This window comes from Thunnus thynnus, chromosome 3 (genome assembly GCF_963924715.1).
Source record: "Thunnus thynnus chromosome 3, fThuThy2.1, whole genome shotgun sequence".
In the NCBI taxonomy this organism is placed as follows: domain Eukaryota; kingdom Metazoa; phylum Chordata; class Actinopteri; order Scombriformes; family Scombridae; genus Thunnus; species Thunnus thynnus.
In genome coordinates, this window is record NC_089519.1 from 30684893 (window position 1) to 30700165 (window position 15273).

At 42.4% G+C, this 15273-nt stretch overlaps 1 protein-coding gene across 2 annotated transcripts; it reads left to right on the forward strand.

Annotated features, from left to right (window-relative positions):
• The first annotated feature begins 1575 nt into the window (after nucleotides 1–1575).
• nptxrb (neuronal pentraxin receptor b) lies at nucleotides 1576–14742 on the forward strand. Of its 2 annotated transcripts, none has more exons than XM_067585349.1 (6): nucleotides 1576–1738; nucleotides 1959–2728; nucleotides 5098–5470; nucleotides 6651–6892; nucleotides 9747–9926; nucleotides 12111–14742. In XM_067585349.1, exons 2-6 carry the CDS (start codon nucleotides 1964–1966, stop codon nucleotides 12354–12356), a joined length of 1806 nt encoding a protein of 601 aa, XP_067441450.1. In that variant the 5' UTR covers nucleotides 1576–1738; nucleotides 1959–1963; the 3' UTR covers nucleotides 12357–14742. The 2 variants fall into 2 exon arrangements, with proteins under 2 accessions (XP_067441450.1, XP_067441451.1); XM_067585350.1 differs by having other exon boundaries at nucleotides 1576–1734.
• Nucleotides 14743–15273: the final 531 nt, after the last annotated feature.

Genomic DNA, 15273 nt, shown 5'->3' on the forward strand with positions numbered 1-15273 from the left:
TCAAGAGGCAAAAATGCAATCAACTTACAAGACTTGTGCTTTACATTCACTTTCGCCATGTTAGTGGTGTAGCTCTAAAGATGACAATGTCAGTCGGTTGGTTAGTCAGTCCAGACTGAAATATCTCAAACACTATGGGATAGACTGTCATTTAATTTTGTGTAGAGATTCATGCCCCCCAACACCCCCCCCCCCCCCTAAAGTAGCTTGGCTGTAGACTTGTTCAACCAGACAGCTGTTTGCTCTTTTGTTGTCACTCAAAGTTGCTGAAATGTTTTCTGGAAAATGTACAAAGTGAAGTGTAGCTGGGTTAATGGAAAGTGTGTTCACCAAAGTAAATTTTGGCATTTCATCACAAAGTAACTCCTGGAATTAATTGAAGTATCATCGATTCATACCTGAAGTGAAATGGGTACGAGGTTTGTCTTTTAATGTTGTGCTAATCAATTCACTTCACCAGATGCCCAGATGTTTGCTGAGCCACCTTACTTAGATCAGATCCATCCTGCACTGCATGTCTTAATTTAATTTGGACAAATATGAAGCACAAACTTTTTAAAAAGCGCTTCATCTACCCCTCTGAAGAAAAGTGTTCCAGCAAGAGTGCATGCCACAGAGAAGTATTATCAGGGTCGGATCATTTCTGTTGGCGTTAGTGTTGAGTTAGCTCTGGCTCACAAAGAAAACATTTTCTTCTTCCCACTCAGTCCAAAAACCTTTAGTGTTTCAAGACCCCAGATTCGCAGAATGTCCTCTCCCGTCCTTAAGCTCTCACTCTAATTTGAATGTATGACCTTTGTATTTTTCCATCAGATGTGTATTGTCATATCTGTGAATAGATGCAGGCTGCTGAATGCAGCACTCAGGCTCCTGTGTGCTCCTTTTAGAGCTCTGGATTATTTCAGCTCCAAATATTTGGGATTTTGTCATTGCAGATGTGTGTGTTTTGTGTGTGTGTGTGTATTGTGCACTTAAGGGTGCATTTCTTATATTTTTGTTAACTGTGTCTTTGTACGCTCACTTATGGATGGTCCACTGTCCACAACTCTGTCTTTATATTTTAATATACTTATACTTTATATTATATTTTTATATTTTGCTTTTAATCTTTATACTATTATAATTTGCATTCTTTTTCTGCTTATTAATAAACAGTTTTTGTGTATTTTATGTTTGCAAACCTGTTTTCCTCCAATTGCCCTTGATTTCTTTCTCTCTTTTTTGTGGTAGATTTTATTAGGATTTGCAAATTTCCAAAACCAGAATTAATGACTTTGTTAATATTACAAGGTCAAAACACTCAATGAAAATATTTAGCCAAAAGAGTAAACATACACAAACAATGACACACCTTAACTGTCCCTTTTTACGTTTCATCCCTCCTTTTCTGTTTTCCCTCTTCACGTGTTTCTCTTTCACACACACAAACACACACACACACACACACACACACACACACACACACACGCACACACACACACACACACACACACACACACACACACACACTGATTCATGCTGCTAGAGGTTCACCTCTGCTCCGACTGACGCATGCCCACAGCAGCCTCGCTCCTCCTCTCCCGCGGTCCCCATGGTAACGCACGGAGGAGAGCAGCTTAGCAACACGGAGACGTTAGAGGGAGCATCTCTGGTCCAGACAGCGCGGTGCCATCAGTTATACACACACTGAGGGCGACAAGGAGAAAACAGCAGCGCCTCTGACAAACATCTTCTGTACGTAAGTGCCACCTTTTTTTTTCGGCTCGGTTTTTCAGAGATGGCAGATTGATAATCGACTAATCAGATCATGATCATATTCGGGTGATGCAGTCTTCCTACACGCTGTGATGCTGCTCTCTGTAGCCCGTTTCAGCCGCTAAAACGAAGACATTTTCACAGCTGTGTGTATGTCAGTTTTTTTTTCCCTGAATCGTAATCTTTTGCGTCGATCTCCACAGTCATAATGAAGTTCATGGTAGTGCTTGTTGGAGCGGGCACCTTGGCCTTCCTCGGCGCGGTCATCTGCATCATCGCCAGTGTGTATCCCCGTAAACGCGCCGCGCCTCTCAGCGACAACAGCACCCTCACATCGGAGTCGCTGCTCCAGCCCCTGGAGCCCGGATCGGTGGCACACGCCGGGCCGCTGGGCGCTCTGCACGGCGCCGAGTCCTATGATGGAGGGAACGGGATCGGTGGCATCGGTCTGGAGGTCCCCACTCTGAACGAGCTCAACCTCGGGGAGGAGACCGGCGGAGGGTCCGCAAAACAGTTCAGCTTCAGCCGGTTGATCTGCACACCTGTTCCCGTCGGAGAATGCAAGACCAAGGATCTGAGGCAGCGGCGGGAGCAGCAGCAGCAGCAGCAGCAGCAACAGCAGCAGCAACAGCAGCAGGCGGACGATCCATATGGAGCCGGGGATGAGGACTGGACTTATCTTCGGACCACTGCGGAGGAGCTCCGGCAGATGGTCCTGCAGCAGAACGACCAGATTCTCATGGACCAGAGGACCATCCGGGAGCTCACGGGGAAGCTGAGTGAATGTGAGAGTGACCTGGAGGATGAGAAGAGCACCCCGGAGCGGAGCATCGGGGTCTGGAGCGGCAACCGCCGGGTCATGGCCGGGGATGATGTGAGCTCTTCCGCCGCGGCGCAGCTGCAGACGGCGCGGGCAGTGGAGGAGCTGGCCAGGGCTATCATGGATCTGAAGGACCGCATTGAGAAACTGGAGGTAAAGGGGAACATAACATGCTTGACAAACTTTGGCAAAACCTGTTGTTCTCTTGCTGTTTACCCTCCTGTTTGAGTTTTGTTTGACAGCAGGAGATTTGGACTGAAACCAAATTATCCATTGACTAAATTAGGTCCATGTCTGGTCAGTTTAACAGCCAGTTTTCACATTGACAGGCTGTTATCCACTGAGCAGTTTAAGACCTCTCTGGTGAATGTGATTAAAATAATCCTCCCAGAATTGATCATTTACTGTTACTAAAAATGAAAAATGAGTTCTGAAAAGCACCACAAGCCATGGGTGCATGCAGAATTCACAGCAGTAAAATAGTTTAAAGGCCTGTGCAGTGGCGTCAATGTTCATCATCTTAGGTGCCCTGATATTTCTCTAACTCCCTCCCTCCCTCCTTCCCTCTTCATCTTTCTCTACCTCTTTTATCTTCACCTCTCCTCTTTTCTGACAAACGCCTCCTGACACAGGCAGGTCTTGCGCACACTCCCCACGGACCCAAGGGAAATCTTTCCACCTGGCCCTCACAACCTTCTGCTCCCCCCCCCCACTGTGACAACTGCCTCTACCCTATACCTCTGCATCCGACAGCAGGATACAGGCATAAATAAAAGATGAAGCTGGCTGGACAGGAAAGAGAGTGGTGAAGGGAGGGGAGGTCAGGTTCTCAGCTTGTGCGTGTGCTGAGATTGAGACATAGGCAGGCTTATAACACACATACACACACACACACACAAACACACACACTCACACACACACACACAGCTACATCACTGCCAGCGCTCCCCTAGCACAGTAGCAAGGTTGTCTCCGTCAGTGTGAATTTATATCCTGGACGTCCAGTCCTGCCTCAGCAATTCTCTTGATATTATATATCTCCCTCACAGCCGTCTCATCCACACTAACAGCAGCACATCTCTCTTTACTGCTGCTTCACCAACACCCTTTTTATATTTCTGCCATGAATACTAATACAGCTACTGCCTCGCTACTAGGATCATCACTAACGCCTCTTGTCGTGCTAGTGCTTTATCATTTCATTTCACTTCCCGTTCTGTTTAAAACCGCCACTAAAACAGACATAAATTTTAAAAAAAACTGTCATTATTTATGCTACTACAAAGAAGACATGAATGATCTGCTCATTGCCTTTATGGTTAATTTCTTTAAGTTAAATAAAACAAAGATCTATAGAATAAGTCAAGCACTCACAAATTCTCCTCTTGTATTTTTCTCTTATTAAAAGAATAACAACAGTCTGTTTGAAAACAGACGTTTCAGATGCTGCCTTTGTGTGAACTAGAACTACTAGATGTCCCCTGTTGATGACAACTCTGCCCATTAATAATCAATCAGGACCATCGCCATCTTTCCAACAGAGATTATCTAGGAGTCTTTCACATAAGGCAAAATAAACAACCTAAAAAAATCTAATTGATCAATATAATGATTGATACCAGACCATATACTGTACCAGACACATACTGAGGGTTACTGTTAATTTAAATTTGTGATAAAAAGAAATTTTTTTACTTAAGTCTAAAGAAAAAACCACACTTTTGGTCTTGAGCTCTTCATCAGGGCAAATCTTTGATCTGATTGCTGTTTGAAGGCAACTGTATGTCAGATTACATACATGGGAAGCTCTGATGCTTCTCTGATAATAGATAATACACATCAGAAGTAACAAAAGGGAAACTAAATATTGCATCTTAATATTGTGTCATGAGTAGGGTGAGCTTCTCAAAAATGTTTTAAATTCGTAAGTGCTGTCCTTATTTGTGAAATCTGGTTTAGCGCCATCGTAGTTCAGTGAGTTGGCGTGCTAACATTTGCTATTTAGCACTGAATGCAAAGTACAGCAGAGGCTGATGGGAATACCAGTTTCGCTGATATTTGGTCATAAACCAAATTGGGCAAATAGAAATTTTGACCTGATGATGGCGCTACAAGAAAAGTCAAGGAAACAACAAAGTCATAAGAATTTAACCGCCAAGGTCATTGAATGAACATAATTCATCTAATAGTTGTTGAGATATTTCAGTGGCATTTGATGAAAAGCCAGAGCTTTACCAGAGTCAGTAGGATTCATCCTGTGGGGACCATGAATGTCTGTCCAAAATTTATTGAAAATCCATCCCAATCAGTGAGGCTGTTCACTGAATTATATACTATATTAAGACAAAAGCTAAAATACATTTTCTGTCTAGGCTGCTTCCCATTTTACACCTCTTGTGAACAGATTAATTGTTATTTTTCTCCACTGCATTTCTTTTATGATCTCTTTGTCCATCTCTTTTTGAGTTTTCTATTTCAGTCTCCAACACTGTCCTGTCCTTTTCTCTCTCCCCTTCCCGCAGGCGGAGATAGGTCCTGCCGCCTTGAACCTCACCGACACATCCATGGGTGCAAGTAGCAGCAGCCCAGCTGGTCACAATGTCAAGGCTCCCACTCCGCCCACAGGTGGTGCTTCTTCCTCACCTTCTGTGTCTACCCCAGGGGGCCGCCGCCCCGCCTCCCCCGCTTCATCTGCCCCCAAGCCCCCATCTAAGGGCACTCCTGGGCGTGGAAAGGGCACCTGGAGGGTGGAGGACCTGGAGGGGGAGCTGGAGAGGAAAATAAAGATGTTAGAGAAGGAGCGACAGGCTATGAGGAAGGAGACGCAGGGCCAGCATGAGAAGATAAACCAGGGCATTGATACCGTCAACCACCGCGTCACTGAGCTGGAGCACAGTGAGTGTGGGGGAGAGGGGCAGTAAAGTCACGAGATGGTGGATAAATAGATGAAGAGAAGGATTTATGGCAGAATAGATGAACCCAGGCAGGTAAATAGCTATATCGCCAAGCTGACGAACATGAGAGTATGGCTAGGGAAGGCTAAAATGAAACTTTAATGAGCGCTGTGGGCTAACTGGGTCATTGCAGCAGTAGAGAATAAGCTGTAGATTAAAATAAGATGATTAATGAGTGCTGAAGGTTGTTAAATGTCAAATAGAGCTATGAGCTGAAAATTAAAAAAAACACTGCAAATAATATAAATGGAAATGACCTGATATCATTTGCAGCTTTTGTATGTAAATCTTCATAATCGTATGAATTTATATTAAGGATCCTTATTTTATGGTTTGGAAATGTCACGTAGGTGTTATTTCATTTACCAAGAACAGTCAAGGTAACTGGAGGTTAAGTTTGACACTGAGAGAGATAAGAGACTGGAAAGAGGAGAATGATGTGTCATAGTGGGAGAAGTGGATGTCTAGAACAGTGGTTCTCAAAGTGGGGTTCAGGGACCCCCAGGGGTCCTTGAGGGTGTTCCAAGGGTCCCCATCAAAAAGGAGAATAATGTACTTTCACTATAATTCCATCCATCAGTAAAACGATGACAGAATGACTATTCTGGTCATTGGTTTCATACACTTTCTGTAATAAAACACGAGGACGCTGGGACAAAATCTTATCAAACGAGGGTCCGTGGTCTAGTTTGTGTCTGTTCAGGGATCCTTGACATGAAAGTTTGAGGACCAGTGGTCTAGAGGAGAGATGGAGAGTTCAGAAGGTGCAAAGATGAGAGTTTAAAAGGAACTCTCTCTCTCTCTTTTTATCCCTGTCAATCTCCCAACCTCCCAGAATTTCTCTACATCTTCTCTGCCATAAAAGCTGTGGCCTCGAGTTAGAGACGCTGATCATTACTATAACTGTTCTGCTTGAGCTCTTGCCAGGCGCTGTGTGTGTGTGTGTGTGTGTGCACAAGCTGGCAGGGACAAGTGAGAAAAGAAACACCAATGTCCTTGTATAAATTGGCCATTAAGGCATCGTTCTTCCTCATTTGTCTCTATTTATCTTCCTTACCCACCCCCACCTCCCACCCTCCCATCTCTAATTCTCTTTATCATCTTCATCTGTGTCTCCATAGCGCTGACAGAGCCGTCGTTCCCTGATGGCTTCGTCCTCTCCTTCCCCATGCGCACCAACTACATGTACGGCCTGGTCAGGAAAGAGATAACTGAGATGTACGCCTTCACTGCCTGTGTATGGCTGAAGGCTAAAGAAGGGGGAATTGGGACCCCCTTTTCCTACTCAGTGCCAGGGCAGCCCAACGAGCTGGTGCTGCTACAAGGAGTCCACAACCCCGTGGAGCTGCTCATCAACGACAAGGTACATGGGAATGTTTTTTCACTTCATTTCTCATAGCTGAGGGTTTGGACCCCATCTCAAGTGGATGTTAGACAAATTTTCAATGGTTGAAGGAAGTTAACTGAAATATATTATGTTAATTTGGAAATGAATGGCTTCTTCTGGTGAAAATAATTAACATATTTGTACCCTGTAGGTTTCAAGGAAAAGGAAATCATTAATAGCTTGTTATGCTGTTCCACTGAATAGTGCAAGCTAGTTGGTGGCTGACTGTGATCCATTGATTAAAATTAGCCATGAAAACATGTTAATTCTTGCAAGTGACTAACCTTTCATGCCATATTACATGACTTGCAAGGAGAGCAAAGAGTAGCACTGAAAATGCCAGTGCATGCAATTAATGTTTCCGTTCTTATAATGAGGATTACAGTATATTAAGTTTGAGGTTGGTTCTCTGGATGCACTATAGCCTAGATTGTGTATCGATTAACTCGGCTTCACCCCTGGCTAAGCCTTACAGTCTAATGAGTCACTGGTAAAAAAAACATTTATTCCTTCTGCTACACATGATGTGGATCTTAAACAGATGGTTCCCCTGAACAACACATTAAAATTTTAAAACCACACACACAAAAAAGAAAGAAACAAAAAGAAAAAGAAGAATACTAACTAAATGTTAAGGGCAGTGGTTTACCTCAACATAAAAAAAATAGCAAACGGCAATATTACTCTCAATCTACGATCAAATCTTTGAATATAATTGATATGGGGTATCCCCCGTGTCCTTGTTTTATTTTTTCACATTTCTAATGGTATGGCCCACAGCAAACATATGTTATGGAGAAGAGACAAGCATATAAGCGCTTTTTGCAGCTGTTGTTTTATATATGAGCATTAAAGGTAGAGTCAGCGATTCTAATCCAATACACTTTTTATCGAAGTCCAAGAATATCTCCTCACGGTTCGCTAGCTGTCCCTTCTGTGTGTGTGCTGAAAAAAAATCCAGTGTCCATTAGGGATGTGCAGAGAGCCCAGTATTTATATATGTATCTATATTTGTTGAGGCAGTAAAATTATTTATATTTGTATTTGTATTTGAGTAAAAGTGGAAATAGGCATAAAAATCCAGTTTTTGTTTTTATTACACTTTTAATTTTAGGATATTAAAGTGTTAAAATAAGTGTTTATGAACTTTATAAACTGTCTTATGAAGAGGGTCCCAACACTGAGTCTCAAACTCAAATCTCCCAGATCATAGATGACTGCGCTGACTACTGAGCTAAACCAAGTGCACTGCCATTGTGCGGATGGACCTCTACTTATTTATACACCTACAATACAGAGACAGCACAGCGTGTAATGTGTAGAGAAGAACTTCAAAGACAATTCTTCACTTTTCATTTATTTCCTATTTTTTACAACCTAACTTTGTGGAAAAGAGAAGTGGAACAACAGGTTATGGAGAGTCCCTTGTAAGCACTTTGCTTGTGTCAGTAGCTCAGTTTTATCTCTGGTGAACGCCCTCAACTCCGATAGTGATGTCCATATAAGGAAATGTGCGTCATACAGCAGGGGGATGTGACTCCCCTCGTTGAGACCTGTTGATAGACGTAACAGCGGAGCAGAGGACAGAGACTGAGATAGCGATGTAACCGACCTGCGTGCTGGTATTTCACGTTTTGTTTTTTTTTCCTGAAAATAAATAATTTTAAAAATATTTGGAAGAAATAAACATTTGTGTTTTGCCGGATGACGTATTTGGATTCGGGCACACCCTAGTGTCCATACACAGCCCTGGCTCTGTAAACGGGCATGTAAACACAGTGTCTGCGAGCAAACCAAACTACACTACTCAGACCAATCAGCAGCAGGGGGTGTTCGTGCTCGTGCACAGGACAAGGGGAAGTCATCAGAGCAGCTGTCTGTGTGAGAACATGACAGTCTCTAGCACCTGTTGAATGGTGGGAAAGAGAAGCCATAGCCAATTCACATAGAAAGTGTTTTCTCATGGAACAAATATGCTTCCATTTTATTAAATGTATTAGTCCACACTTAATCAGAGACGGTCTCACGGAGACCCCCTGTGTTTTTTACGCTCCAAGTCTGTTTTTCTTGCGTTCAGTGAAGTTTAATCTGAGCAAGCAGCTGTTTAAATCAAACAAATATACCACTTTATATGTGTTTTGAACTTATTAACCATTTCAATGAATCAATAAATACAAACACTGTCGATTTCTTCCCATGGAGCCGACATGCAAACTATTTTGGTTCAGTAAATTTCTGCTGCCTGTCAGTCAGCCTGGTGAAAGCAGTTTGTCTGGCTGCTGTCCAGACGGTTATTTCTGTGGACAGAGATGCTGAACGCAGATCAAATAAGAAGTGGGGAGGCCGCAGAGAGGCGGAGAGTGTGGATGGACTGTTGTGCTCACATGAAACAAATTTTTTATCTGCTCATGAAAAAGTGTGAGAGGAACAGAAGTGATTCTCCAGCTGATGCATCACTCTAGATTCTGCTATATTTGTCTTTTGGTCATTGCCTTGGCAATGAGCCTTTATGAATTTGGGGGGCGGAGCTTCTGAAGGATAAGAAAGGGAGGGGTGTATTTGTTTGGGTGTTCAAATATCAACAATCTTTCTCCAGGATGACTGACTCGACCTTTAATACTTAATTTTATAGTGATTTAATATTTCACATAGCAGAGAGGAGTGAGGGTGTACAACTACGGTGAAAGGGAGGTTGAGACAGGGTTCCAGATTCTGCCTTGATTACTGCCAACACTTGTCAAAAATCCAATCTCAGTGGACTGGAAATCTGATCTTGGAGCGCGATCAGACCTGTCAGCTAACCGCAGCCACTTTATCCTCCAACCTGTAGGTGGCGCAGCTGCCTTTGTCACTCCCACAGGATGAGTGGCAACACATCTGTGTTAGCTGGACCCTGAGGGACGGAGTGTGGAAGGCCTACCAGGGAGGAAAGATGAAGGGGAGGGGAGAAGGACTGGCTGCCTGGCATCCCATCAAGCCCGGGGGAGTCCTCATACTGGGCCAGGAGCAGGTGAGATATACAGATGGATGGGTGCAGGATTGGAGGTCTACGCGAGTGGATCGATGTACAGATTAATGGATGTATGGTGGACAGATTGATAAATTAATGGGTAGAAGGATAGATGGATAGATGGACTGATGAATGAATCGATAGATGAATGGATGGATGATTGGATATATTGATGGATGAGCCATGAATAGATGATGGATGGATGAACAGATTAATGGATGGACAAGTTGCTGTTTCCAAGGACCACTGTCATCTTTTCACACATGAACTGACAGAAACCTAATGGTGTTTATCCTCACACTGGGCTGCCTCACTCCTTCATCAGCGAGACACACACATTACATAACCATTATGAAAGCTGACATTATCCCCCCTCCATGGTGTCAAAATACCAACCCAAAGCTCATTCAGCAGCCCATCATCTTTGCATAATGGATAAAAAGCTGTGAGAGCTGTGAGTTCAATTCCGCAAGATGCTTCAATGATGCAACAAGACTCAATTTAATAGACAGTTTTAAGAGAAAGCGAGCGAGTACTTTAATCATCTCTGTTGAGCATGAATGATGAATTGCTGTCATGTTGATGTGGTGATCAGATTTTATGGGGAAAATCCAGGGACATCCCCCTTACGAGGGTGTTTTGAAGAGGGATAAACATTTTTTAATCTTATTCAGGGGGACTCATCAAAACACAATATTGCTTTGTATGGATAAAGCTTCAGCCTGCATTTTCATTCAGTGGGACTTACTGTACAACAATCGCCTAGGGAAGGTTGTAGTTTTGGGGATCAGAAGTATATAATAATTTCAGTATACTGTTGGTATTAGTCCAAAAAAGTGTAGTATTGAAGCACATTTTGAAGTGAGAAATCCATAATAACCTGGAAGATATACTGATCTCACTTGATGATCATTTAGAGTTTTTGTAATGCTCATGGTGGGACATAAAATACACATGAATAAAGCAAACTGTGAGCCGTTTATTTTCCCTTCTATACCTGGGAAGTTCTTGAGATACTTTTGCCTGTACTACATTTTAGTGGGGAGTAGCAGGAAGAGTTTCTGTCGTCGCAATAAGATCGAGGACTTCTGTCTAGACCAAAGGCCTCATTTACACCTAGTATGAACATATTACCTGTATCTGGATATATTTTCTGGATGACTACATCTGTACCTGGCATTAAAATGTGATCTGTATATGGATGCATTATTTGGATAAGGAAAAATGCATGTTAATGCAAGGTGTAAATGCACTCAGAATGCATTGTTATTGGAATCCGATCAGATTGGCCAGACCACATTTGGAGGTGGTCAAGCTTGCAGTGATTGGATCTCCGCCAGGTGTAGATGCAATTTGTAGACCGTCACCACATTCCTAGGAAAAAAAAATCAGCCCCGTAAATTGAAAGGTCACCTAGCTTCACCTCTTCCTGCCAGCCATAGCGAGCTCTGCAAAGCTACAAGTAGTAGCAGTAGCTAGAAGTCTTCTCTCACATAAAGTGATTTAGAAATGAGCAACACCCATTCATGGCAGCAGTTTCCTTGACCTGGGATGTGACACGTTTATTGACAAGTCTGCCAGCTCCACCTAGCTAATTTGCATGTCGAGATCCAATCACAATGTGGGTACAACTGAGAAAACGAGAATGCATTTTAATACCAGGTGTTAATGCAAAGACCGATTGATCAGTTATCATTATCCAGATAATGTATCCAGAAACAAATCACATGTTATTTGCAATTTACTCATTTGAGATGGTGATGTTTGAATATTAAAAAGAGTTCTGCGGTGATGGAATCATCCCAAATCCTAATATCGCTACTAGTGACTTGCACCTATGCTTGCTTGCTGTGTGAATGAATGCTATTCACAAGTTGTAGCAAACAAAGGTTTGTGTTTGACCACTCAGCGACTAAAAACTTTGCCCTAATAGTTTCTTATGTCATTGGAAAGTACAACCTCTGGAGCAGCGACTATTTTGGGGCCTGGAACTAAAACCCTGTTTCCTTCAGTCAGTGCAGGTTAAGTTCTTGACATTCTAAAAAGGTTCCTGGAAAGGTTTTTGTGGTGTAAAAGGGCTAATTGATGACTGTTCAACATAAGCCCAGCAAGGGTTGATCACTTCTATTACTGCTAGTATTTTGAAACCAAACTCTTCGTTTTTTCCATCTCTTACTACCCAAGGATACACTGGGCGGGCGTTTCGATGCCTCCCAGGCGCTGGTCGGTGAGCTCTCCCAGTTCAACCTGTGGGACCGCGTGTTGAAGCCTGCCGAAGTGGCTGCTCTGGCTGACTGCAGCTCCTCAGTGCTTGGCAACATCGCCCCCTGGACCGATCTCGATGTAGATGTCTACGGCGGTGCCACCAAGGAGTCCTTGGACCCGTGCCACGCTGGTCAGAGATCCAACCCATCCAGCCCCAAACAATGAAAGGAGATTTGGAGAAGTCAGCCAGGGGTGGTCCAATTGTTTCAAGGGTCAGTTTGGTAGCCGATTAAGGAGAAATTTAAAGGCATATCACATTGGGGTTTACAGTGCATTTGTTTGTTTGGGGAAGGGAAGCTTACTGGTGGACTGAAATGCTGTGATGTGATGGAGCTAAATGTGATGGAGCTACTAAATCGTTAAGAGCGGTGTATCTGTTTTGTTTTTTTGTGTTGGTGTCCATGCTCATGTGTTAACTTCAGCAGTGAGATACAGTAAGTTTAGTCACAGAATCACCTTAGTGAAGGCTGCATGGGTGGATCAACTTCTGGCAAGAACGGGACTCTAATGGATACATTCCATAATAGATCGATGATTGGCTCTGGTAAGATGCCTCTGTTCTAGGTCATAATCTCTTGGGCAGTTAACCATACTGTACATGGTTATTCAGGCAGAGGGCTTTGACACATTTGTATACAGTAGTTATGGAATGAACATTTAATGATGCCACTGATCTAAGGGTTTCTTAATTTTACAGCTAAGTGACACAAAGTTCTGTCTCTCCTCATCTTGTGTCCAGGTGGTTGTGTTTAATGCTTAAACTGATTTTTGAGATGCTGTTATATTTATTTTAACACTCAATGGGAGAAACTGAATGAGTTTTGTTCATTTTGAACTGTACATGATCCTGTTGAGTAATGTCTGTGTACGTTTAAGTTTTATACAGTATACTGCAAACCATGATTTGGTAAAACAGTGGTCTTATAAATGTGTATTATTGTGTAATGTATCTCTGCTAATGTTGCTCTGTGCCAGTCTGCTCCCCTTGCTGTAGCCTCACACACACCTTACAGATCTGCAAAGCTAAGATGCAGTGTTTTTTCATTTGCAACTTGGACAAAACAGCGCTCTTAAATTGACCTCTGAAATAAACACTTGATGTCTAACTAAGCACCAATCAATCAGGCGCTGAAACTGTGACAAACCTGAGTGAGTTTAGTAAAACTGTGTTGTACCCTCAATTGTAATCTATATGAAATGTAAGTGTATTTGCATGAGAAAAGTGTTTTCAGCAAGGTCACATTTCCTGTCACTGACAAAAGAAACTCAAAATGTGTAAATTACAGTGTTGGTGTCACCAGACTGCCCCACACTCTGAAACACACAGATGTCTTTTTGGTAAATCAGATCCTCACAGAATAGGGAGGGAAGTGCATGAAGTGGACTGATTCCATGGTGACCGTTTTGTACTTGAATCTGACTCAACAAAAAACTAGTTCTTTAATCACTAGTACTTTAACACCCAAGGACCAACTCAAACACGCTCTCTAAGCATTTTCTGTCTTGTTAGTCTTATATTATAAAAATGACTCTGGCCAAAGCAGCTGCTAGTAATTTACCCTTTCTGGTTACAGAGGATCTAATGCCACATTCTTTTTATAGGAAAGGTTTCAACAGTTAGGACTTCCAATTCCTAACTGAGTGTAATTTGTTGCACATTGAATGAATCTGACATTGAGCTAGAGAAGAGTAAACATAGTGTGCATGATCAATATAGCATTGAATTAGGATTATGGTCACCTTAAACAAATGACAGACAATCTACTGTATGTTTGTTTGCTTTTGAGACAATTTTGAGACAGTTTGCAGGTAAATCAATTCCATCGGACCTACAAACTGAGCAGTATTAACACAATGACATGAATGTGGCATCTCAAATAGATAAATGCAAGATAGCTAGAGTACAAAACCACAATAGAAGTAATTTCAAAAGTTGTCTCCCTGCATGAGGAGGTCCAAAATCCAGATTCCTGAGATCAGTTTGCTTATTTCATTTTTAATTGGTAATATGTGAAATAATAGTGTTTCCCAGATGGTAACTGCTACATGATTTGCATATTTGTACCCAACAAGACAGCTGGGATTTTGCAAGTTCAAAATGGACATCATAGGAATAATGTTCAGAGGGGGTAGAGGAAAGCACCTACACTGTGCTGGGTGAGGATTTGATTCCCACTTTGGCCAACCACACTAAAAATATACCCATTCAAGACTGTGCAGTGATGTGTACTGTGGTTCAAATACCGTACACATCAGTACTCCTGTTTGTTTATTACCTCAAGACATCCGCCCCACTTACAATTTGATGCTCAGTTGTAAAGTGCCTGCCTGGGCTCTAATGCCCCCCCAAAAAAGAGTCAAATGTTTCTGTTTTCTTCTTCTATGTCTCTTTCTTCTACTTCTCTCTGTCACTATTTCTCTCTCCATCTCTCTTGCTTTTGGTTGTTGAAGGCTGTGACAGTGTTTCGCTTGTCCTTATTTGCATCTTCATGGATTCTCTATGATATCGTGAAATAGGTGGATGAAAAATAATAAAATGGTTATGACAACATTTCTGGAGTTGTACCTCAAAAATGATATCAAAGATAGGTGTGCAATTTGTGTACATGTGTTAGGTATGAAATGTGTGTGTGTGTGTGTGTGTGTGTGTGTGTGTGTGTGTGTGTGTGTTTGTGTGTGAGCTCGGCTAATTTTCACAGATCTCATTACACCTGTCAGCTCATGTGGACTACACCTCAACTAAGTATCTTAGCTGACCCTAACACACATGCAGACACACACACAGACAGGTATTTAGTCTAATTTAGTCGTAGTCATGCAAGATAAGCTGCATCTTTGCTGTCAGGTGAATTGACACGTGTTTGTGTTTATATGGAGCTGGTGAGGAAAGTATTCAACAGACACCACAGCAAGTCTGATCTTTGATGTAGACATAATAGATTACTCATAGTTTTAACTGAGACAGTTCGATTCGTGACTACTGATCTGCCCACTCACAACATTTCTTGGCATTTGACTCAGCTGAACTGTGATATGATGCCGCTTAACATTTCATAATATTGTTTGTCTCATTTGAGCTTGG

Bases quoted from the DNA above. Each gene is read 5' to 3' on its own strand.
- nptxrb (XM_067585349.1), top strand. From the start codon at position 1,964: ATGAAGTTCATGGTAGTGCTTGTTGGAGCGGGCACCTTGGCCTTCCTC. The intron at 6,893-9,746 runs GTACATGGGAAT...TCCAACCTGTAG, and splicing joins AGCTGCTCATCAACGACAAG to GTGGCGCAGCTGCCTTTGTC. The intron at 9,927-12,110 runs GTGAGATATACA...TTACTACCCAAG, and splicing joins TCATACTGGGCCAGGAGCAG to GATACACTGGGCGGGCGTTT.